General features: G+C 39.9%; 1 protein-coding gene across 1 annotated transcript in view; it reads left to right on the plus strand.

Annotated features, from left to right (window-relative positions):
* The window catches only part of TRIP11 (thyroid hormone receptor interactor 11), a gene marked incomplete in the record, with an annotated part of 367,784 nt that overhangs the window by 126,421 nt on the left and 216,281 nt on the right, over positions 1–25,082 (plus strand). Inside the window, 1 exon segment of the mRNA XM_053697549.1 lies at positions 2,598–2,933. Within this exon segment, the coding sequence (XP_053553524.1) occupies positions 2,598–2,933 (336 nt within the window).

Below are 25,082 nucleotides of genomic sequence, written 5' to 3' on the forward strand. Positions count from 1 at the left end.
TATATATATACACATATACACACACACACACACTGGACTGTCATGCCATGCCATGCCATGCCTCCTACAAACTAAGTGTTGCGTGTAGAGCCAGCCCTAGGCACGTGTTGTGGTGGGTGGGGGTTCCTTTCAAGTGTGAACGGGGAGGCCGCTGTGCAGTTACCCTCAGTCATCATCTCACCCAAAATAAAAAAAACGGCCCAGAATAAAAAACAAGCAAAATTTAAAAATGTCACACTGTTGTCTGTCTGCCGCGGCACACCTGAGGATCTCTCACAGCACACTAGTGTGCCACGGCACACTGGTTGAAAAACACTGCTCTAGTGATACTCCCAGTCGTGTGAATAGCTCTGCAATAGCCTATCTAGCATAGATCTATATATGTGGTAGCGATAGATCAGATGTGAGGATACAAAAACTGTTAACCTTATGGTGAAATGTTCCCTTATTTAACCACCACTAGTATTTTAGAATATACTGGGGTATCAATTGATCTAAAAGCAGAGCAAGGAGGATTCTATAACGTGTATCATGTACAGTTTATGCTTAGGATGATTTAGGTGGGATGACTAGCATAGCTGGTATTTGAACCTAAACCTCTCGTCACATCCGCATACAGTGCTATGGTCTGGAATAGATCAGTAATCTCACCTCTCAAGCATGACACCTCCGATAATGTATCGATAACGGTGATCCGTTTTTCGGCAACAGCCGTATCTGCACCTCCGGGGCTGTAATGGACATTCTCCTGAAACGGATCAGGTATAATCCCTGCCTCAGTCGCTGCTTCAGAAGCCTTCCATTCCCGTATGATGCCGGGTTCTGCAGTCTCTGTTTAGTCCCCCGAAGACACAGGTCTCTCTTTTTGGGGTAGCAAAGCAGGTAGATATTTCTTTGGGAAGGGACTTACTAGTTTTTCCTCCACAGTAGCTTCCTCGTACTGTCTCGAAACAAAAGGAGTATGAGTCGGAGACAGCAGCTCTGTGTTGTTTATTAGATCCCTGGGAGCCTCAGGGTCTACCAATATAGAAGCACTGTTAGTCGGAGTTTGATCATCCTCTAGCTGTACTAAGGTCTGTACTGTGGCCAAGGGGGCAGCCCCCCCCCCCCCCCGCCAAGCCAAGACCAAGGTTGCAGTCATGATCTCCTAGAGTGCCATCAAGTAATGCCTGGTGAATCTAAGGCCGCTTTTTAAAGAGGATGTCACAGAGGTCCCTTTCTAGTTTTAGGAAATGATCCCTTATGAGTCAGTGCAGTTCTACTTTCCATCTAGCAACAGCCTCAATTTGCTCTCTATTGATTTGGCGTAGTTAAGGTTATCTGTTAGAGTGGATGGTTCCCTCTTAGGGTTGAGAAAGGGCAGTCCAAACGCGACTGCTATACCCCATGTACTGGGGGGGGGTGTTGAATCCTTGTGGTGAGGCTGCCGCCAGAGGTCTCAACGGTCCAGATCTGGATCCAGTAATCATAAATCCTGCAATCTTTATATCAATCAACTCAGTATTCCATGAGCCGTGTAAATCTGAAGGTAATTTTTAAATAGTTTGCAGGATGGGCTCTGTAACCGGCGGGTTAAAGAGATCATACTCAGAGCTGCAGATATTGTGACCTAACCTGGCCGCTGCCTAGACACGCTTTTTTTTTTTTTTTATCTGTAAAAGAGCCAAGGCACACAAACAGTTCCTCATTCTTGGAGTAGTGTGCACATTCTTATGTGCACTCTTTCTAAGGCACTAACTTCTACTGAGCATGTGCAAAAGCTCAGAGCTCGTATTTATGATTGGCTAATAGCGGTCACATGATACAAGGGACCTGTCACATGATACAAGGGACAGGAAAATTAAAGGGACATGAAACCCCAAATTTTTCTTTTGTGTCAGAGCTTATAATTTTAAACAACTTTCTCATTTACTTCTGTTACTTAATTTGCTTCATTCTCTTGGTATCCTTTGTTGAAGAAGCAGCAATGCTCTACTGGGAGCTGAGCGCATTGAGCGAGCCAATAACAAGAATCATATATGTGCAGCCATCAATCAGCGTTGCCTGAGCCTACCTAGGTATCCTTTGCAACAAAGGACAAGAGAACTAAACAAATTGGATAGAAGAAAATGGGAAAGTTGTTTAAAATCACATGCTCTATCTGAAACATGAAAGAAAAAAATTGTTTTTTATGACCCTTTAAACTTTGAAATTGCTACTAATTTGAAATTTAAAGTATGTGTTATTGCATTGTCTTTTTTTTTTTAGTTTAGTAGAACTGCATAATCAGCAAGTGCATTTAATGATACTTTAAACCTACACTTCAGAGAATAACTAGAATTCATACCTAGTCTTACCATGATTCTATGTTGCATCAAAAGCCATGTTCCAGGGATACATATTTTAGTAAATATACACATCTGGGTCGTATGATAGGCCCTTTTTAGTGTATTTTCTTTTCAGCCCTACCATTTTTTCAGTGATGGTTATTTTTAAATTAAGTTCATATATTTTTGTATTATTACAAAAGTGATGGAAGCTTGCAAAGTTAAATACTTGTATGACTAATGGTGGTGGTTCTTCATATCTAGTTATGCGCCTTGTTGTTTAATCGTTAGGTGACAGGGAGGGGGCATCTGAACCATCAAAAAGTTTTGAGCTGCAAAAGCTCATTCGAACCCTAGAATCCGAGAAAGCTGGAAACCTACAAAAAATACAAGAACTTCAAGACAAACTGAAAGAAGCAAGTGCTGCAATATCTTCAGCAGATGAGGAGAAAGCTATACTTCAAAAGGAAAAAGAACTCGCTTTGGATCAAAAAAATCGTATGGCTCAAGATTACGAAGTACTGAAAGCCGAATGTACTGAGCTTCAGGCTTTAACCGACACATCAAGTTCAGTTCAAGTGACTACTTTGCAGAAAGAAGTTGCTCGTCTGCAGGAAGCATTGCTGGGTGAGTGTATAGATTGTGTACTACTGCAAGTATAAAATATATATATATATATATATATATATATATATATATATATATATATATATTTCTTTCATGTAATTAGCAAGAGTCCATGAGCTAGTGACGTATGGGATATACATTCCTACCAGGAGGGGCAAAGTTTCCCAAACCTCAAAATGCCTATAAATACACCCCTCACCACACCCACAATTCAGTTTTACAAACTTTGCCTCCGATGGAGGTGGTGAAGTAAGTTTGTGCTAGATTCTACGTTGATATGCGCTCCGCAGCAAGTTGGAGCCCGGTTTTTCCTCTCAGCGTGCAGTGAATGTCAGAGGGATGTGAGGAGAGTATTGCCTATTTGAATGCAGTGATCTCCTTCTACGGGGTCTATTTCATAGGTTCTCTGTTATCGGTCGTAGAGATTCATCTCTTACCTCCCTTTTCAGATCGACGATATACTCTTATATATACCATTACCTCTGCTGATTCTCGTTTCAGTACTGGTTTGGCTATCTGCTATATGTAGATGAGTGTCCTGGGGTAAGTAAGTCTTATTTTCTGTGACACTCCAAGCTATGGTTGGGCACTTTGTTTATAAAGTTCTAAATATATGTATTCAACATTTATTTGCCTTGACTCAGAATGTTCAACTTTCCTTATTTTCAGACAGTCAGTTTCATATTTGGGATAATGCATTTTAATTTAACATTTTTCTTACCTTAAAATTTGACTTTTTCCCTGTGGGCTGTTAGGCTCGCGGGGGCTGAAAATGCTTCATTTTATTGCGTCATTCTTGGCGCGGACTTTTTTGGCGCAAAAATTCTATTTCCGTTTCCGGCGTCATACGTGTCGCCGGAAGTTGCGTCATTTTTTTTACGTTATTTTGCGCCAAAGATGTCGGCGTTCCGGATGTGGCGTCATTTTTGGCGCCAAAAAGCATTTAGGCGCCAAATAATGTGGGCGTCTTATTTGGCGCGAAAAAATATGGGCGTCGCTTTTGTCTCCACATTATTTAAGTCTCATTTTTTATTGCTTCTGGTTGCTAGAAGCTTGTTCTTTGGCATTTTTTCCCCATTCCTGAAACTGTCATTTAAGGAATTGATCAATTTTGCTTTATATATATGTTGTTTTTTCTCTTACATATTGCAAGATGTCTCACGTTGCATCTGAGTCAGAAGATACTACAGGAAAATCGCTGTCAAGTGCTGAATCTACCAAAGCTAAGTGTATCTGCTGTAAACTTTTGGTAGCTATTCCTCCAGCTGTTGTTTGTATTGATTGTCATGACAAACTTGTTAAAGCAGATAATATTTCCTTTAGTAAAGTACTATTGCCTGTTGCAGTTCCTTCAACATCTAAGGTGCAGAATGTTCCTGATAATATAAGAGATTTTGTTTCTGAATCCATAAAGAAGGCTATGTCTGTTATTTCTCCTTCTAGTAAACGTAAAAAATCTTTTAAAACTTCTCTCCCTACAGATGAATTTTTAAATGAACATCATCATTCTGATTCTGATGATTCCTCTGGTTCAGAGGATTCTGTCTCAGAGGTTGATGCTGATAAATCTTCATATTTATTTAAAATGGAATTTGTTCGTTCTTTACTTAAAGAAGTATTAATTGCTTTAGAAATAGAGGATTCTGGTCCTCTTGATACTAATTCTAAACGTTTAGATAAGGTATTTAAAGCTCCTGTGGTTATTCCAGAAGTTTTTCCTGTTCCTAATGCTATTTCTGCAGTAATTTCCAAAGAATGGGATAATTTGGGTAATTCATTACTCCTTCTAAACGTTTTAAGCAATTATATCCTGTGACGTCTGACAGATTAGAATTTTGGGACAAGATCCCTAAAGTTGATGGGGCTATTTCTACCCTTGCTAAACGTACTACTATTCCTACGTCAGATGGTACTTCGTTTAAGGATCCTCTAGATAGGAAAATTGAATCCTTTCTAAGAAAAGCTTATCTGTGTTCAGGTAATCTTCTTAGACCTGCTATATCTTTGGCTGATGTTGCTGCAGCTTCAACTTTTTGGTTGGAAACTTTAGCACAACAAGTAACACATCGTGATTCTCATGATATTATTATTCTTCTTCAGCATGCTAATAATTTTATCTGTGATACCATTTTTTATATTATCAGAGTTGATGTCAGGTTTATGTCTCTAGCTATTTTAGCTAGAAGAGCTTTATGGCTTAAAACTTGGAATGCTGATATGGCTTCTAAATCAACTTTACTTTCCATTTCTTTCCAGGGTAACAAATTATTTGGTTCTCAGTTGGATTCCATTATTTCAACTGTTACTGGTGGGAAAGGAACTTTTTTACCACAGGATAAAAAATCTAAAGGTAAAAACAGGGCTAATAATCGTTTTCGTTCCTTTCGTTTCAACAAAGAACAAAAGCCTGATCCTTCATCCTCAGGAGCAGTTTCAGTTTGGAGACCATCTCCAGTCTGGAATAAATCCAAGCCAGCTAGAAAGGCAAAGCCTGCTTCTAAGTCCACATGAAGGTGCGGCCCTCATTCAGCTCAGCTGGTAGGGGGCAGGTTACGTTTTTTCAAGGAAATTTGGGTCAATTCTGTTCACAATCTTTGGATTCAGAGCATTGTTTCAGAAGGGTACAGAATTGGTTTCAAGTTGAGACCTCCTGCAAAGAGATTTTTTCTTTCCTGTGTCCCAGTAAATCCAGTAAAAGCTCAAGCATTTCTGAAATGTGTTTCAGATCTAGAGTTGACTGGAGTAATTATGCCAGTTCCAGTTCCGGAACAGGGGATGGGGTTTTATTCAAATCTCTTCATTGTACCAAAGAAGGAGAATTCTTTCAGACCAGTTCTGGATCTAAAAATATTGAATCGTTATGTAAGGATACCAACGTTCAAGATGGTAACTGTAAGGACTATCTTACCTTTTGTTCAGCAAGGGAATTATATGTCCACAATAGATTTACAGGATGCATATCTGCATATTCCGATTCATCCAGATCATTATCAGTTCCTGAGATTCTCGTTTCTGGACAAGCATTACCAATTTGTGGCTCTGCCGTTTGGCCTAGCTACAGCTCCAAGAATTTTTACAAAGGTTCTCGGTGCCCTGCTGGTCTGTAATCAGAGAACAGGGTATTGTGGTATTTCCTTATTTGGACGATATCTTGGTACTTGCTCAGTCTTTACATTTAGCAGAATCTCATACGAATCGACTTGTGTTGTTTCTTCAAGATCATGGTTGGAGGATCAATTTACCAAAAAGTTCTTTGATTCCTCAGACAAGGGTAACTTTTCTGGGTTTCCAGATGGATTCAGTGTCCATGACTCTGTCTTTAACAGACAAGAGACGTCTAAAGTTGATTGCAGCTTGTCGAAACCTTCAGTCACAATCATTCCCTTCGGTAGCCTTATGCATGGAAATTCTAGGTCTTATGACTGCTGCATCGGACGCGATCCCCTTTGCTCGTTTTCCACATGCGACCTCTTCAGCTCTGTATGCTGAAGCAATGGTGCAAGGATTACACGAAGATATCTCAATTAATATCTTTAAAACCGATTGTTCGACACTCTCTAACATGGTGGACAGATCACCATCGTTTAATTCAGGGGGCTTCTTTTGTTTTTCCGACCTGGACTGTAATTTCAACAGATGCAAGTCTTACAGGTTGGGGAGCTGTGTGGGGATCTCTGACGGCACAAGGAGTTTGGGAATCTCAGGAGGTGAGATTACCAATCAATATTTTGGAACTCCGTGCAATTTTCAGAGCTCTTCAGTTTTGGCCTCTTCTGAAGAGAGAATCGTTCATTTGTTTTCAGACAGACAATGTCACAACTGTGGCATACATCAATCATCAAGGAGGGACTCACAGTCCTCTGGCTATGAAAGAAGTATCTCGAATTTTGGTTTGGGCGGAATCCAGCTCCTGTCTAATCTCTGCGGTTCATATCCCAGGTGTAGACAATTGGGAAGCGGATTATCTCAGTCGCCAAACGTTGCATCCGGGCGAATGGTCTCTTCACCCAGAGGTATTTCTTCAGATTGTTCAAATGTGGGAACTTCCAGAAATAGATCTGATGGCGTCCCATCTAAACAAGAAACTTCCCAGGTATCTGTCCAGATCCCGGGATCCTCAGGCGGAGGCAGTGGATGCATTATCTCTTCCTTGGAAGTATCATCCTGCCTATATCTTTCCGCCTCTAGTTCTTCTTCCAAGAGTAATCTCCAAGATTCTGAAGGAATGCTCGTTTGTTCTGCTGGTAGCTCCGGCATGGCCTCACAGGTTTTGGTATGCGGATCTTGTCCGGATGGCCTCTTGCCAACCGTGGACTCTTCCGTTAAGACCAGACCTTCTGTCACAAGGTCCTTTTTTCCATCAGGATCTGAAATCCTTAAATTTAAAGGTATGGAGATTGAACGCTTGATTCTTGGTCAAAGAGGTTTCTCTGACTCTGTGATTAATACTATGTTACAGGCTCGTAAATCTGTATCTCGAGAGATATATTATAGAGTCTGGAAGACTTATATTTTCTTGGTGTCTTTCTCATCATTTTTCCTGGCATTCTTTTAGAATACCGAGAATTTTACAGTTTCTTCAGGATGGTTTAGATAAGGGTTTGTCCGCAAGTTCTTTGAAAGGACAAATCTCTGCTCTTTCTGTTCTTTTTCACAGAAAGATTGCTATTCTTCCTGATATTCATTGTTTTGTACAAGCTTTGGTTCGTATAAAACCTGTCATTAAGTCAATTTCTCCTCCTTGGAGTTTGAATTTGGTTCTGGGAGCTCTTCAAGCTCCTCCGTTTGAACCTATGCATTCATTGGACATTAAATTACTTTCTTGGAAAGTTTTGTTCCTTTTGGCCATCTCTTCTGCCAGAAGAGTTTCTGAATTATCTGCTCTTTCTTGTGAGTCTCCTTTTCTGATTTTTCATCAGGATAAGGCGGGTTGCGAACTTCTTTTGAATTTTTACCTAAAGTTGTGAATTCCAACAACATTAGTAGAGAAATTGTGGTTTCCTTCATTATGTCCTAATCCTAAGAATTCTAAGGAGAAATCGTTGCATTCTTTGGATGTTGTTAGAGCTTTGAAATATTATGTTGAAGCTACGAAATCTTTTCGTAAGACTTCTAGTCTATTTGTTATCTTTTCCGGTTCTAGAAAAGGCCAGAAAGCTTCTGCCATTTCTTTGGCATCTTGGTTGAAATCTTTAATTCATCTTGCCTATGTTGAGTCGGTTAAAACTCCGCCTCAGAGAATTACAGCTCATTCTACTAGGTCAGTTTCTACTTCCTGGGCGTTTAGGAATGAAGCTTCGGTTGACCAGATCTGCAAAGCAGCAACTTGGTCCTCTTTGCATACTTTTACTAAATTCTACCATTTTGATGTATTTTCTTCTTCTGAAGCAGTTTTGGTAGAAAAGTACTTCAGGCAGCGGTTTCAGTTTGAATCTTCTGCTTATGTTTTTTGTTAAACTTTATTTTGGGTGTGGATTATTGTCAGCAGGAATTGGCTGTCTTTATTTTATCCCTCCCTCTCTAGTGACTCTTGTGTGGAAAGATCCACATCTTGGGTAGTCATTATCCCATACGTCACTAGCTCATGGACTCTTGCTAATTACATGAAAGAAAACATAATTTATGTAAGAACTTACCTGATAAATTAATTTCTTTCATATTAGCAAGAGTCCATGAGGCCCGCCCTTTTTTTGTGGTGGTTATGATTTTGTATAAAGCACAATTATTCCAATTCCTTATTTTATATGCTTTCGCACTTTTTTTATCACCCCACTTCTTGGCTATTCGTTAAACTGAATTGTGGGTGTGGTGAGGGGTGTATTTATAGGCATTTTGAGGTTTGGGAAACTTTGCCCCTCCTGGTAGGAATGTATATCCCATACGTCACTAGCTCATGGACTCTTGCTAATATGAAAGAAATGAATTTATCAGGTAAGTTCTTACATAAATTATGTTATATATATATAAAGCATATAGTATTATACTATGATTTAATTTACTTCTTTTATCAATATTTCATCATTCTCTTGGTATCCTTTGTTGAAAGAGAAACTTAGGAGCCTGCACGTTTCTGCAGCATTATTTGGCAGTAGTTTTGTAAGAATATTATACATTTGCAAAAGCACTATAATATGACAGCACTATTTTCTGCCATTTAATGCTCCAGACATGCACGCTAGATACCTAGGTATCTCTAACAAGAAATACATTGAGAATGAAGCAAATGATAATAGTATACTGGAAACTTTTAAAAATTGTATACTCTGAGTCTCGATTGAAATATGTTTTTTTTTTTTTTTTTTTTTAAAGGTTACTTTCAGATTAAGAGTTTTTATTATGAGAGGGATTTTTGATGTAAAGCAATTTTGTGTTCATCCATTTGCTTTTGTGTAAATATTATACCACCCTCTCTAGAGAAACCAAAATGCAAATTGTGTGACCAGAATTTAGCTTAAATTGGCTATTGTTCTGCATCATGTTGGAGAACGAATACAAAAAGCTATTGAAGGTGCCCTAAAAAGTGAGGTCCTAAAGATATCTAAAAGTACAATCAATTCAAATATAAATTTAAACACAGAAAATTAATAGAAATAGAATAAAATGCAAATTAAAAAGCAGCTGCTATATTGAATAAACCATATAATTCTTAATCATATATGGAAAAAAGGTTAGGAAAACCAAAGATTTTGAAGTCTCTATCTCTGCTGCAGTCAGAGATTATAGTATAAACTCAATAGTCCTAGAATTTGTATAGCCTCTTAGTCATCAAAGGATATAACAATCCACAATTCAGAGTGATATCACAAAAGTAGCAAAAATGTCATAACATTCTGTTAGAATGTGCATCAAGGCTTTAATACCTTTAGTAACTCCGGAGCTCTGGGTAATGTATCCTTTACAAGAGATGTGGTATTTCTTTACTCTGGAACTACCAGTCTCGCTGCACAGAAGTAAGTCGCCAAACTCCACTTCCCTACAGTGTTATGTTCAAGCTTCGGCCACTCCCACAAAACGTTACAGGGTGTACAGTGTCCTTCACAGGAATACTCGTTGGATTGGCTGTACGGCTGCTTTTTTTAAAAATTGCTTTTTTATTTGCATTTTATTCTATTTCTATTAAATTTTTATGTGTAAATTTATATTTGAATTATAACATCATTGATTGTACTTTAGATATTATCTGTAGGACCTGCCTTATTAGGGCGCATACAATAGCTTTGGATTCTGATTGTTTTTCAAGATTTTGGGATAATTGTGGTGCTGGTCCGTTTTATAAGTTCAGGTGTTTTAGATATTTGAGTTTCTTTCATGTAATTAGCAAGAGTCCATGAGCTAGTGACATATGGGATATACATTCCTACCAGGAGGGGCAAAGTTTCCCAAACCTCAAAATGCCTATAAATACACCCCTCTCCACACCCACAAATCAGTTTTACAAACTTTGCCTCCCATGGAGGTGGTGAAGTAAGTTTGTGCTAGATTCTACATTGATATGCGCTTCGCAGCAGGCTGGAGCCCGGTTTTCCTCTCCGTGTGCAGTGAATGTCAGAGGGATGTGAAGAGAGTATTGCCTATTTGAATTCAATGATCTCCTTCTACGGGGTCTATTTCATAGGTTCTCTGTTATCGGTCGTAGAGATTCATCTCTTACCTCCCTTTTCAGATCGACGATATACTCTTATATACCATTACCTCTACTGATTCTCGTTTCAGTACTGGCTTTCTACTACATGTAGATGAGTGTCCTGGGGTAAGTAAGCCTTATTTTTTGTGACACTCTAAGCTATGGTTGGGCACTTTTATATAAAGTTCTAAATATATGTGTTTAAACATTTATTTGCCTTGATTCAGGATGATCAATATTCCTTATTTCAGACAGTCAGTTTCATTATTTGGGATAATGCATATGAATTAAAACATTTTTTCTTACCTTAAAAATTGACTTTTTTCCCTGTGGGCTGTTAGGCTCGCGGGGGCTGAAAATGCTTCATTTTATTGCGTCATTCTTGGTGCAGACTTTTTTGGCGCAAAAAATTTCTTTGTCATTTGAAGTTGTTCGTGTTTGCGTAATTTTTTTGACGTTTTGCGCCAAAAATGTCAGCGTCACCGGATGTGGCGTCATTCTTGGCGCCAAAAGCATTTGGGCGTCAATAATGTGGGCGGCTTTTTTGGCGCCAAAAAATGTGGGCGTCATTTTTGTCTCCACCTTTTTTCTCACATTATTTAAGTCTCATTTTTCATTTGCTTCTGGTTGCTAGAGGCTTGTTCATTGGCATTTTTTCCCATTCCTGAAACTGCCTTTTAAGGAATTTGATCTATTTTGCTTTATATGTTGTTTTTTCTTTTACATATTGCAAGATGTCTCAGATTGACCCTGGATCAGAAGCTACTTCTGGAAAAACGCTGCCTGATGCTGGTTCCACCAAAGTTAAGTGTATCTGCTGTAAACTTGTGGTATCTGTCCCTCCGGCTGTAGTTTGTGTTGAATGTCATGATAAGCTTGCTAATGCAGATTGTATTTCCATTAGTAATATACCATTACCTGTTGCTGTTCCATCAACATCTAATACTCAGGATGTTCCTGTTAATATAAGAGATTTTGTTTCTAAATCTATTAGGAAGGCTATGTCTGTTATTCCTCCTTCCAGTAAACGTAAAAGGTCTTTTAAAACTTCACATTTTTCAGATGAATTTTTAAATGAACATCATCATTCTGATTTGTCTGTTTCTGATAATGATTTTTCTGGTTCAGAGGATTCTGTCTCAGATATTGACACTGATAAATCTTCATATTTATTTAAAATTAAATTTATTCGTTCTTTACTTAAAGAAGTTTTAATCGCATTAGAGATGGAGGAATCTAGTCCTCTTGATACTAAATCTACTAAGCGTTTAAATTCGGTTTTTAAACCTCCTACAGTTATTCCGGAAGTTTTTCCTGTCCCTGATGCTATTTCTGAAGTAAATTCTAGGCAATGGAATAATCAGGGTAATTCATTTACTCCTTCTAAAAGGTTTAAGAAATTGTATCCTGTGCCATCTGACAGATTAGAGTTTTGGGTACTACTATTCCTACGGCAGATAGTACTTCCTTTAAGGATCCTTTAGATAGGAAAATTGATTCCTTTCTAAGGAAAGCTTATTTATGTTCAGGTAATCTTCTTAGGCCTGCTATTTCTTTGGCTGATGTTGCGGCAGCTTCCACTTTTTGGTTGGAGGCTTTGGCACAACAGGTGTCAGATCATAATACTCATAGCATTGTTAAACTTCTTCAACATGCTAATAACTTTATTTGTGATGCCATCTTTGATATCATTAGAGTATATGTCTTTAGCTATTTTAGCTAGAAGAGCTTTATGGCTTAAAACTTGGAATGCAGATATGTCTTCTAAGTCAACTTTGCTTTCCCTTTCTTTCCAAGGTAATAAATTGTTTGGTTCCCAGTTGGATTCTATTATTTCAACTGTTACTGGGGGGAAAGGAACTTTTTTACCTCAGGATAAAAAATCGAAAGGTAAATATAGGGCTGCTAATCGTTTTCGTTCCTTTCGTCAGAATAAGGAACAGAAGCCTGATCCTTCCCCTAAAGAAACAGTTTCTGTTTGGAAACCTTCTCCAGTCTGGAATAAATCCAAGACTTTTAGAAAGCAAAAGCCAGCTCCCAAGTCCACATGAAGGTGTGGCCCTCATTCCAGCACAGCTGGTAGGGGGCAGATTACGATTTTTCAAAGAAATTTGGATCAATTCGATTCACAGTCTTTGGATTCAGAACATTGTTTCACAAGGGTACAGAATAGGTTTAAAGATAAGGCCTCCTGCAAGAAGATTTTTTTCTTTCTCGCATTCCAATAAATCCAGTGAAGGCTCAAGCATTTCTGAAATGTGTTTCAGATCTAGAGTTGGCTGGAGTAATTGTGCCAGTTCCAGTTCTGGAACAGGGTCTGGGGTTTTACTCCAATCTATTCATTGTACCAAAGAAGGTGAATTCCTTCAGACCAGTTCTGGATTTAAAAATATTGAATCGTTATGTAAAGATACCAACATTCAAAATGGTAACTATAAGGACTATTCTGCCTTTTGTTCAGCAAGGGCATTATATGTCCACAATAGATTTACAGGATGCATATCTGCATATTCCGATTCATCCAGATCACTATCAGTTTCTGAGATTCTCTTTTCTAGACAAGCATTACCAATTTGTGGCTCTGCCGTTCGGCCTAGCAACAGCTCCAAGGATTTTTTCAAAGGTTCTTGGTGCCCTGCTATCTGTAATCGGAGAACAGGGTATTGTGGTATTTCCTTATTTGGACGATATCTTGGTACTTGCTCAGTCTTCACATTTAGCAGAATTTCATACGAATCGACTTGTGTCATTTCTTCAAGAACATGGTTGGAGGATCAATTTACCAAAGAGTTCATTGATTCCCCAGACAAGGGTAACCTTTTTAGGTTTCCAAATAGATTCAGTGTCCATGACTTTGTTTCTGACGGACAAGAGACGTCTGAAATTGGTTTCAGCTTGTCGAAACCTTCAGTCTCAATCATTCCCTTCGTTAGCCTTATGCATGGAAATTCTAGTTCTTATGACTGCTGCATCGGACGCTATCCCCTTTGCTCGTTTTCACATGCGACCTCTTCAGCTTTGTATGCTGAACCAGTGGTGCAGGGATTATACAAAGATATCACAGTTAATATCTTTAAATGCGATTGTACGACACTCTCTGATGTGGTGGACAGATAACCATTGTTTAGTTCAAGGGGCTTCTTTTGTTCCTCCAACCTGGACTGTGATCTCAACAGATGCGAGTCTGACAGATTGGGGAGCTGTATGGGGGTCTCTGACAGCGCAGGGGGTTTGGGAATCTCGGGAGGCAAGCTTACCCATCAACATTTTGGAACTCCGTGCGATTTTCAGAGCTCTTCAGTCGTGGCCTCTTCTGAAGAGAGAATTGTTCATTTGTTTTCAGACGGACAATGTCACAACCGTGGCATATGTCAATCATCAAGGGGGGACCCACAGTCCTCTGGCTATGAAAGAAGTATCTCGGATACTTGCTTGGGCGGAATCCAGCTCCTGTCTAATTTCTGCGGTTCATATCCCAGGTGTAGACAATTGGGAAGCAGATTATCTCAGTCGACAGACGTTACATCCAGGCGAATGGTCTCTTCACCCAGAGGTGTTTCTTCAGATTGTTCAAATCTGGGGTCTTCCAGAAATAGATCTGATGGCCTCGCATCTAAACAAGAAACTTCCCAGGTATCTGTCCAGATCCAGGGATCCTCAGGCGGAGGCAGTGTATGGGTTGTCACTTCCTTGGAAGTATCATCCTGCTTATATCTTTCCGCCTCTGGTTCTTCTTCCAAGAGTGATCTCCAAGATTCTAAGAGAGCGTTCGTTTGTTCTGCTGGTGGCTCCAGCATGGCCTCACAGGTTTTGGTATGCGGATCTTGTTCGGATGGCTACTTGCCAACCTTGGACTCTTCCGTTAAGACCAGACCTTCTATCTCAAGGTCCTTTTTTCCATCAGGATCTCAAATCATTAAATTTGAAGGTATGGAGATTGAACGCTTGATTCTCAGTCATAGAGGTTTCTCTGACTCCGTAATTAATACTATGTTACAGGCTCGTAAATTTGTGTCTAGGAAGATATATTATCGAGTCTGGAAGACTTACATTTCTTGGTGTTCTTCTCATCATTTTTCCTGGCATTCTTTTAGAATTCCTAGAATTTTACAATTTCTTCAGGATGGTCTGGATAAAGGTTTGTCTGTAAGTTCTTTGAAAGGACAAATTTCTGCTCTTTCTGTGTTTCACAGAAAGATTGCTAATCTTCCTGATATTCATTGTTTTGTACAGGCTTTGGTTCGTATAAAACCTGTCATTAAGTCAATCTCTCCTCCTTGGAGTTTGAATTTGGTTCTGGGGGCTTTACAAGCTCCTCCGTTTGAACCTATGCATTCTCTTGACATTAAATTACTTTCTTGGAAAGTTCTGTTCCTTTTGGCCATCTCTTCTGCTAGAAGAGTTTCAGAGTTATCTGCTCTTTCTTGTGAATCTCCTTTTCTGATTTTTCATCAGGATAAGGCGGTGTTGTGGAGTTCATTTAAATTTTTACCTAAAGTTGTGAACTCTAACAACATTAGTAGAGAAATTGTGGTTCCTTCATTGTGTCCTAATCCTAAGAATTCTAAGGAAAGATCGTTGCATTCTTTGGATGTAGTTAGAGCTTTGAAATATTATGTTGAAGCTACTAAAGATTTCCGAAAGACTTCTAGTCTATTTGTTATCTTTTCCGGTTCCAGGAAAGGTCAGAAGGCCTCTGCCTTTTCTTTGGCATCTTGGTTAAAATCTTTGATTCATCATGCTTATGCCGAGTCGGGTAAAACTCCGCCTCAAAGGATTACAGCTCATTCTACTAGGTCAGTTTCTACTTCCTGGGCGTTTAGGAATGAAGCTTCGGTTGATCAGATTTGTAAAGCAGCCACTTGGTCTTCTTTTCATACTTTTAATAAATTCTACCATTTTGATGTGTTTTCTTCTTCTGAAGCAGTTTTTGGTAGAAAAGTTCTTCAGGCAGCTGTTTCAGTTTGATTCTTCTGCTTATAATTTCAGGGTTTTTTTCATTATAAGATTAAAACTTTATTTTGGGGTGTGGATTATTTTTTCAGCGGAATTGGCTGTCTTTATTTTATCCCTCCCTCTCTAGTGACTCTTGCGTGGAAGTTCCACATCTTGGGTATTTATTATCCCATACGTCACTAGCTCATGGACTCTTGCTAATTACATGAAAGAAAACATAATTTATGTAAGAACTTACCTGATAAATTCATTTCTTTCATATTAGCAAGAGTCCATGAGGCCCACCTTTTTTGTGGTGGTTATGATTTTTTGTATAAAGCACAATTATTCCAATTCCTTATTTTTTATGCTTTCGCACTTTTTTCTTATCACCCCACTTCTTGGCTATTCGTTAAACTGATTTGTGGGTGTGGTGAGGGGTGTATTTATAGGCATTTTGAGGTTTGGGAAACTTTGCCCCTCCTGATAGGAATGTATATCCCATACGTCACTAGCTCATGGACTCTTGCTAATATGAAAGAAATGAATTTATCAGGTAAATTCTTACATAAATTATGTTTTCTTCATTTTGCAGAAAACCTGGTTACAAAATTTGCTTTTTAGTTTCTCTAGTAAGGGTGGTACGAGCACAATATTTACACAAAAGCGAGAAGCATTTAATGTCTCTAGCGATACAGTACATTTTATTTACTATGCTATTATTGTATAAACATTTATGGGCTTTGCCGTTGTTAGCATATGACATTTCTCTTGTAAGGTGTTTCCAGTCCACGGATCATCCATTACTTGTGGGTTATTCTCCTTCCCAACAGGAAGCTGCAAGAGGATCACCCACAGCAGAGCTGTCTATATAGCTCCTCCCCTAACTGCCAACCCCCAGTCATTCTCTTGCAGCTCTCGACAAGGGAAGTAGCTAGAGAGATGTGGTGACTTAATTTAGTTTATCTTCAATCAAAAGTTTATTTTTAAATGGTACCGGAGTTTTACTGTTTTTACCTCAGGCAGAAATTAGAAGAAGTGTTTTGCCTGAGGTTTTTGATGATCTTAGCAGGTTGTAACTAAGATCCACTGCTGTTCTCACACATAACTGAAGAGTATGGGAAAACTTCAGCTGGGGGAACGGCCTGCAGAATTAACTGCCTTGAGGTATGTTCAGTATATTTTTTTCTAGAGAGATGATAAGTCTAGAAAATGCTGACAGTGCCTGATATATCTGAGGTAAGCCTGATTGCAGTGATTTAATAACGACTGGCATCATGCTTGCAGTAAAGGGTAATTTTCATGTTACTTGCTCTTACGGCTTAGTATGTTAAAGGGACAGTATACACTCATTTTCATATAACTGCATGTAATAGACACTACTATAAAGAATAATATGCACAGATACTGATATAAAAATCCAGTATAAAACTGTTTAAAAACTTACTTAGAAGCTGTCATTTTAGCTCTGTTGAAAAGGTAGCTGGAAAGCCCACCGCAAGTGGGAAATAAGACACTCCCCCCTCCCCCTTCTTTTGCATATGAAAAGACCCTTTACACAAACAGGAGCAAGCTGAAGAAGATAGCTGACAGTATTCACATAAATCTTTGGGGCTTGGTTAGGAGACTGAAAATCAGAGCAATGTTATTTAAAAATAAGCAAAACTATACATTTCTCCTGTTAAGTGTAGTCAGTCCACGGGTCATCCATTACTTATGGGATTATATCTCCTCCCCAACAGGAAGTGCAAGAGGATCACCCAAGCAGAGCTGCTATATAGCTCCTCCCCTCTACGTCATACCCAGTCATTCTCTTGCACCTAACTAATAGATAGGACGTGTGAGAGGACTGTGGTTATTAAACTTAGTTTTTATTTCTTCAATCAAAAGTTTATTTTAAACAGCACCGGAGTGTGTTGTTTTTTTCTCAGGCAGCATTAGATGAAGAATCTACCTGAGTTTGTGTATGATCTTAGCGGTCGTAACTAAGATCCATTTGCTGTTCTCGGCCATTCTGAGGAGGAGGTAACTTCAGAACAGGGGACAGCGGGCAGGGTTCACCTGCAAGGAGGTATGTTGCAGTATATTATTTTCTAAGGAATGGAATTGACTGAGAAAATACTGCTAATACCGATGTAATGTAATTGCAGCCTTAAATGCAGTAGTAGCGACTGGTATCAGGCTGATATGTATGTATGTTTACACTGAGGTATTTCTGGGGAATGGAACTTCACTAAGAAAATACTGTATACATTTAACTTATATTTGAGCCTCCTCTGCAGTGAAAGCGACTAGCAGCAGGCTTATTAATAACATTTCATAATTTTATTTTTAAACGTTTACTGGCATGTTAATCGTTTTTCTCTGAGGTATTTGGTGATAAAAACTTTTTGGGCATTATTTTTCCACATGGCTATCGTTTATTTATGAATAAAATCAGTTTACTGAGCTTCCCCACTGTTGTAATATGAGTGGGAGGGGCCTATTTTGGCGCTTTATTGCGCAGTAAAAATTCAGTCACAGTCTTCCTATTTCTTCCTCCATGATCCAGGACGTCTCTACAGAGCCCAGGGGTCTCCAAAACTAGTTTTGAGGGAGGTAATCACTCACAGCAGACCTGTGAGACTGTGTTTTTGACTGTGATAAAAACGTTTATACTAAATTGTTATCCGCTTTTGGGTACTAAGGGGTTAATCATCCATTTGCTGGTGGGTGCAATCCTTTGCTAACTTAATGCATTTAATGTGAAAAATTGGTTGCTATAACTAATTTGGTTCATTGTTATTTCAACTGTGACAGTTTTTTGTGCTTCTTAAAGGCACAGTAAGGTTTTTTATATTGCTTGTAAATTTATTTGAAAAGTATTTTCCAAGCTTGCTAGTTTCATTGCTAGTTTGTTTAAACATGTCTGACACAGAGGAATCTCTTTGTGCAATATGTTTAAAGGCCAAAGTGGAGCCCAATAGAAATTTGTGTACTAATTGCATTGATGCTACTTTAAATAAAAGCCAATCTGTACATGTAAAGAAAATTTCACCAGACAACGAGGGGGAAGTTATGCCGACTAACTCTCCTCACGTGTCAGTACCTTCATCTCCCGCTCAGGAGGTGCGTGATATTGTGGCGCCAAGTACATCAGGGCGGCCCATACAAATCACTTTGCAAGACATGGCTAATGTTATGACTGAAGTATTATCTAAATTGCCAGAATTTAGGGGTAAACGCGACCACTCTGGGGTGAGAACAGAGTGCGCTGATAATAATAGAGCCATGTCTGATACTGCGTCACAATTTGCAGAACATGAGGACGGAGAGCTTCATTCTGTGGGTGACGGATCTGATCCAAGTAAACTGGACTCAGACATTTCAAATTTTAAATTTAAGCTTGAGAACCTCCGTGTATTACTAGGGGAGGTATTAGCGGCTCTGAATGATTGTAACACGGTTGCAATCCCAGAGAAAATATGTAGGCTGGATAAATATTTTGCGGTACCGACGTGTACTGACGTTTTTCCTATACCTAAAAGGCTTACAGAAATTGTTAACAAGGAGTGGGATAGACCCGGTGTGCCTTTTTCACCCCCTCCTATATTTAGAAAAATGTTTCCAATAGACGCCACCAACACGGGACTTATGGCAGACGGTCCCTAAGGTGGAGGGAGCAGTTTCTTACTCTGGCTAAGCGCACCACTATCCCGGTGGAGGATAGCTGTGCTTTTCAGATCCAATGGATAAAAAGTTAGAGGGTTACCTTAAGAAAATGTTTGTTCAACAAGGTTTTATATTACAACCCCTTGCATGCATTGCGCCTGTCACGGCTGCGGCGGCATTCTGGTTTGAGTCTCTGGAAGACACCATTAGCTCAGCTCCATTGGATGAGATTATAGACAAGCTTAGAGTCCTTAAGCTAGCTAATTCATTTATTTCTGATGCCGTAGTACACTTAGCTAAGCTTACGGCTAAGAACTCCGGATTCGCCATTCAAGCGCGCAGAGCGCTGTGGCTTAAATCCTGGTCAGCCGATGTGACTTCTAAATCTAAATTGCTTAACATACCTTTCAAAGGGCAGACATTATTCGGGCCCGGTTTGAAAGAAATTATCGCTGACATTACTGGAGGTAAGGGCCATGCCCTGCCTCAAGACAGAGCCAAACCAAGGGCTAGACAGTCTAATTTTCGTGCCTTTCGTAACTTCAAGGCAGGAGCAGCATCAACTTCCTCCGCTCCAAAACAGGAAGGAACTGTTGCTCGCTACAGACAGGGCTGGAAACCTAACCAGTCCTGGAACAAGGGCAAGCAGGCCAGAAAGCCTGCTGCTGCCCCTAAGACAGCATGAAGTGAGGGCCCCCGATCCGGAAACGGATCTAGTGGGGGGCAGACTTTCTCTCTTCGCCCAGGCTTGGGCAAGAGATGTCCAGGATCCCTGGGCGTTAGAGATCATATCTCAGGGATATCTTCTGGACTTCAAAGCTTCTCCTCCAAAAGGGAGATTTCATCTTTCAAGGTTGTCAGCAAACCAGATAAAGAAAGAGGCGTTTCTACGCTGTGTACAAGACCTTTTACTAATGGGAGTGATCCACCCAGTTCCGCGGTCGGAACACGGACAAGGGTTTTACTCAAATCTGTTTGTGGTTCCCAAAAAAGAGGGAACCTTCAGACCAATCTTGGACTTAAAAATCCTAAACAAATTCCTAAGAGTTCCATCGTTCAAAATGGAAACTATTCGGACAATCTTACCTATGATCCAAAAGGGTCAGTACATGACCACAGTGGATTTAAAGGATGCCTACCTTCACAAGGATCAATATCGGTACCTAAGGTTTGCCTACCTAAACAGGCATTACCAGTTTGTAGCTCTTCCCTTCGGGTTAGCTACGGCTCCAAGAATCTTTACAAAGGTTCTGGGCTCTCTTCTGGCGGTACTAAGACCGCGTGGAATTTCGGAAGCTCCGTACCTAGACGACATTCTGATACAAGCGTCAAGTTTCCAGACTGCCAAGTCTCATACAAAGTTAGTTCTGGCATTTCTAAGGTCGCATGGGTGGAAGGTGAACGTAGAAAAGAGTTCTCTATTGCCACTCACAAGAGTTCCCTTCTTGGGGACTCTTATAGATTCTGTAGAAATGAAAATTTACCTGACAGAGGACAGGTTAACAAAACTTCTAAATGCTTGCCGTGTCCTTCATTCCATTCAACACCCGTCAGTGGCTCAATGCATGGAGGTAATCGGCTTAATGGTAGCGGCAATGGACATAGTACCTTTTGCACGCCTGCATCTCAGACCACTACAATTGTGCATGCTAAGTCAGTGGAATGGGGATTACTCAGATTTGTCCCCTATGCTGAATCTGGATCAAGAGACCAGAGATTCTCTTCTATGGTGGCTTTCTCGGCCACATCTGTCCAGGGGGATGCCCTTCAGCAGGCCAGATTGGACGGTTGTAACAACAGACGCCAGCCTGCTAGGTTGGGGCGCTGTCTGGAATTCCCTGAAGGCTCAGGGATCATGGACTCAGGAGGAGAGACTCTTTCCAATAAACATTCTGGAATTAAGAGCAGTTCTCAATGCCCTTCTGGCTTGGCCTCAGTTAGCAACTCTGAGGTTCATCAGGTTTCAGTCGGACAACATCACGACTGTGGCTTACATCAACCATCAGGGAGGGACGAGGAGTTCCCTAGCGATGTTGGAAGTCTCGAAGATAATTCGCTGGGCAGAGTCTCACTCTTGCCACCTGTCAGCGATCCACATCCCAGGCGTGGAAAACTGGGAGGCGGATTTCCTAAGTCGCCAGAATTTTCATCCGGGGGAGTGGGAACTTCATCTGGAGGTATTTGTCCAACTGCTTCGGCGTTGGGGCAAACCAGATCTGGATCTCATGGCGTCTCGCCAGAACGCCAAGCTTCCTTGTTACGGATCCAGGTCCAGGGACCCGGGAGCGGTTCTGATAGATGCTCTGACAGCACCTTGGGTCTTCAACATGGCTTATGTGTTTCCACCCTTCCCGATGCTTCCTCGATTGATTGCCAGGATCAAACAGGAGAGAGCATCAGTGATTCTAATAGCGCCTGCGTGGCCACGCAGGACCTGGTATGCAGATCTAGTGGACATGTCGTCCTGTCCACCATGGTCTCTGCCTCTGAGACAGGACCTTCTGGTTCAGGGTCCTTTCAAACATCCAAATCTAATTTCTCTGAGGCTGACTGCATGGAGATTGAACGCTTGATTCTATCAAAGCGTGGATTCTCTGAGTCAGTGATTGATACCTTAATACAGGCTAGGAAACCTGTTACCAGGAAAATTTACCATAAAATATGGCGTAAATACTTGCATTGGTGCGAATCCAAGAGTTACTCATGGAGTAAGGTTAGGATTCCTAGGATATTGTCTTTTCTACAAGAGGGTTTAGAAAAGGGTTTATCTGCTAGTTCGTTAAAGGGACAGATCTCAGCTCTGTCCATCCTTTTACACAAACGTCTGTCAGAAGTTCCAGACGTTCAGGCTTTTTGTCAGGCTTTGGCCAGGATTAAGCCTGTGTTTAAAACTGTTGCTCCGCCATGGAGCTTAAACTTAGTTCTTAACGTTTTGCAGGGTGTTCCGTTTGAACCCCTTCATTCCATTGATATCAAGCTGTTATCTTGGAAAGTTCTGTTTTTAATGGCTATTTCCTCGGCTCGAAGAGTCTCTGAGTTATCGGCCTTACATTGTGATTCTCCTTATCTGATTTTTCATTCAGACAAGGTAGTTTTGCGTACTAAACCTGGGTTCTTACCTAAGGTAGTCACTAACAGGAATATCAATCAAGAGATTGTTGTTCCATCATTGTGCCCTAACCCTTCTTCAAAGAAGAAACGGCTTCTGCACAATCTGGACGTCGTCCGTGCCCTGAAATTTTATTTGCAGGCAACTAAAGATTTTCGATAAACTTCTTCCCTGTTTGTCGTTTATTCTGGACAGAGCAGAGGTCAAAAGGCTTCGGCTACCTCTCTCTCCTTCTGGCTTCGTAGCATAATACGTTTAGCCTATGAGACTGCTGGACAGCAGCCTCCTGAAAGAATTACAGCTCATTCTACCAGAGCTGTGGCTTCCACTTGGGCCTTTAAAAATGAGGCCTCTGTTGAACAGATTAGCAAGGCTGCAACTTGGTCTTCACTTCACACCTTTTCAAAATTTTACAAATTTGACACTTTTGCTTCTTCGGAGGCAGTTTTTGGGAGAAAGGTTCTTCAGGCAGTGGTTCCTTCCGTGTAAAGATCCTGCCTGTCCCTCCCGTCATCCGTGTACTTTTAGCTTTGGTATTGGTATCCCATAAGTAATGGATGACCCGTGGACTGACTACACTTAACAGTGAGAAAACATAATTTATGCTTACCTGATAAATTCCTTTCTCCTGTAGTGTAGTCAGTCCACGGCCCGCCCTGTTTTTACGGCAGGTCTAAATTTTAAATTAAACTCCAGTCACCACTGCACCCTATAGTTTCTCCTTTCTCGTTTGGTTTCGGTCGAATGACTGGGTATGACGTAGAGGGGGAGGAGCTATATAGCAGCTCTGCTTGGGTGATCCTCTTGCACTTCCTGTTGGGGAGGAGATATAATCCCATAAGTAATGGATGACCCGTGGACTGACTACACTACAGGAGAAAGGAATTTATCAGGTAAGCATAAATTATGTTTTATCTAAAAAAAAAACTTTATGGGCTATATAAATAGATCATCTACAAAACATTTATGCAAAGAAAAAATGAGTGTATAATGTCCCTTTAAACGTAGGAACTTTTTTTACTAAGGGCGATAAATCTTTCTTTGGGGCCTAGTTTTTCCACATGGCTGTTATTTGACTCCTATGAGTAGTTTTTTAGGCCCTCTGACTTTGAGTGCATGGTGGGAGGGGCCTATTTCTTTCATGTAATTAGCAAGAGTCCATGAGCTAGTGACGTATGGGATATACATTCCTACCAGGAGGGGCAAAGTTTCCCAAACCTCAAAATGCCTACAAATACACCCCTCACCACACCCACAAATCAGTTTTTACAAACTTTGCCTCCCGTGGAGGTGGTGAAGTAAGTTTGTGCTAGATTCTACGTTGATATGCGCTCCGCAGCAGGTTGGAGCCCGGTTTTCCTCTCAGCGTGCAGTGAATGTCCAGAGGGATGTGAAGAGAGTATTGCCTATTTGAATTCAATGATCTCCTTCTACGGGGTCTATTTCATAGGTTCTCTGTTATCGGTCGTAGAGATTCATCTCTTACCTCCCTTTTCAGATCGACGATATACTCTTATATACCATTACCTCTACTGATTCTCGTTTCAGTACTGGTTTGGCTTTCTACTTCATGTAGATGAGTGTCCTGGAGTAAGTAAGTCATATTTTTGTGACACTCTAAGCTATGGTTGGGCGCTTTTATATAAAGTTCTAAATATTTGTGTTTAAAGGGACACTGAACCCAAATTTTTTCTATTGTGATTCAGATAGAGCATGCAATTTTAAGCAACTTTCTAATTTACTCCTATTATCAAATATTATTCATTCTCTTGGTATCTTTATTTGAAATGCAAAAATGTAAGTTTAGATGCCGGGCCCATGTTTGGTGAATAACCTGGGTTATTCTTGCTGAATGGTGGATAAATTAATCCACCAATTAAAAAGTGCTGTCCAGAGTACTGAACCAAAAAAAGAAGCTTAGATGCCTTAATTTTCAAATGAAAATAGCAAGTGAACAAAGAAAAAATGATAATAGGAGTAAATTAGAAAGTTGCCTAAAATTGCATGCTCTATCTGAATCAAAAAAGAAAAAATTTGGGTTCAGTGTCCCTTTAAACATTTATTTGCCTTGATTCAGGATGTTCAATATTCCTTATTTCAGACAGTCAGTTTCATTATTTAGGATAATGCATTTGAATAATCAAATTTTTTTCTTACCTTAAAATTTCCCTGTGGGCTGTTAGGCTCGCGGGGGCCGAAAATGCTTAATTTTATTGCGTCATTCTTGGCGCAGACTTTTTTGGCGCAAAAAATTTTCAAAGTTATTTCCGGCGTTGTACTTGTCACCGGAAGTTGCGTCATTTTTGACGTTTTTGCGCCAAAAGTGTCGGCGTTACCAGATGTGGCGTCTTTTTTGGCGCTAAAAAATATGGGCGTCATTTTTGTCTCCACATTATTTAAGTCTCTTTGTTTATTGCTTCTGGTTGCTAGAAGCTTGTTCATTGGCATTTTTTTCCCATTCCTGAAACTGTCATTTAAGGAATTTGATCAATTTTGCTTTATATGTTGTTTTTTCTATTACATATTGCAAGATGTCTCAGATTGACCCTGGATCAAAAGCTACTTCTGGAAAAACGCTTAACTGAGTTCAGTTCTACCAAAGCTAAGTTCATTTATTTTAAATGTTATAAATGTTTATCTTTAGCTATGGTTTGTAATAAGTTATTATGATATACTTTTACATACAGAATCCATTAGTATTTATGCTTTATTGCCATTCTTACATCTTATGTACAAGAAATATTTAGAAGATTTATAAGAAATATTTTTCTGATTCTATTTTAAAGGCTTTGTCTGACTTCGTGCCTTCTAATAAATTTTTTAGGTCTCT

This window comes from Bombina bombina, chromosome 1 (genome assembly GCF_027579735.1).
Source record: "Bombina bombina isolate aBomBom1 chromosome 1, aBomBom1.pri, whole genome shotgun sequence".
NCBI lineage: Eukaryota > Metazoa > Chordata > Amphibia > Anura > Bombinatoridae > Bombina > Bombina bombina.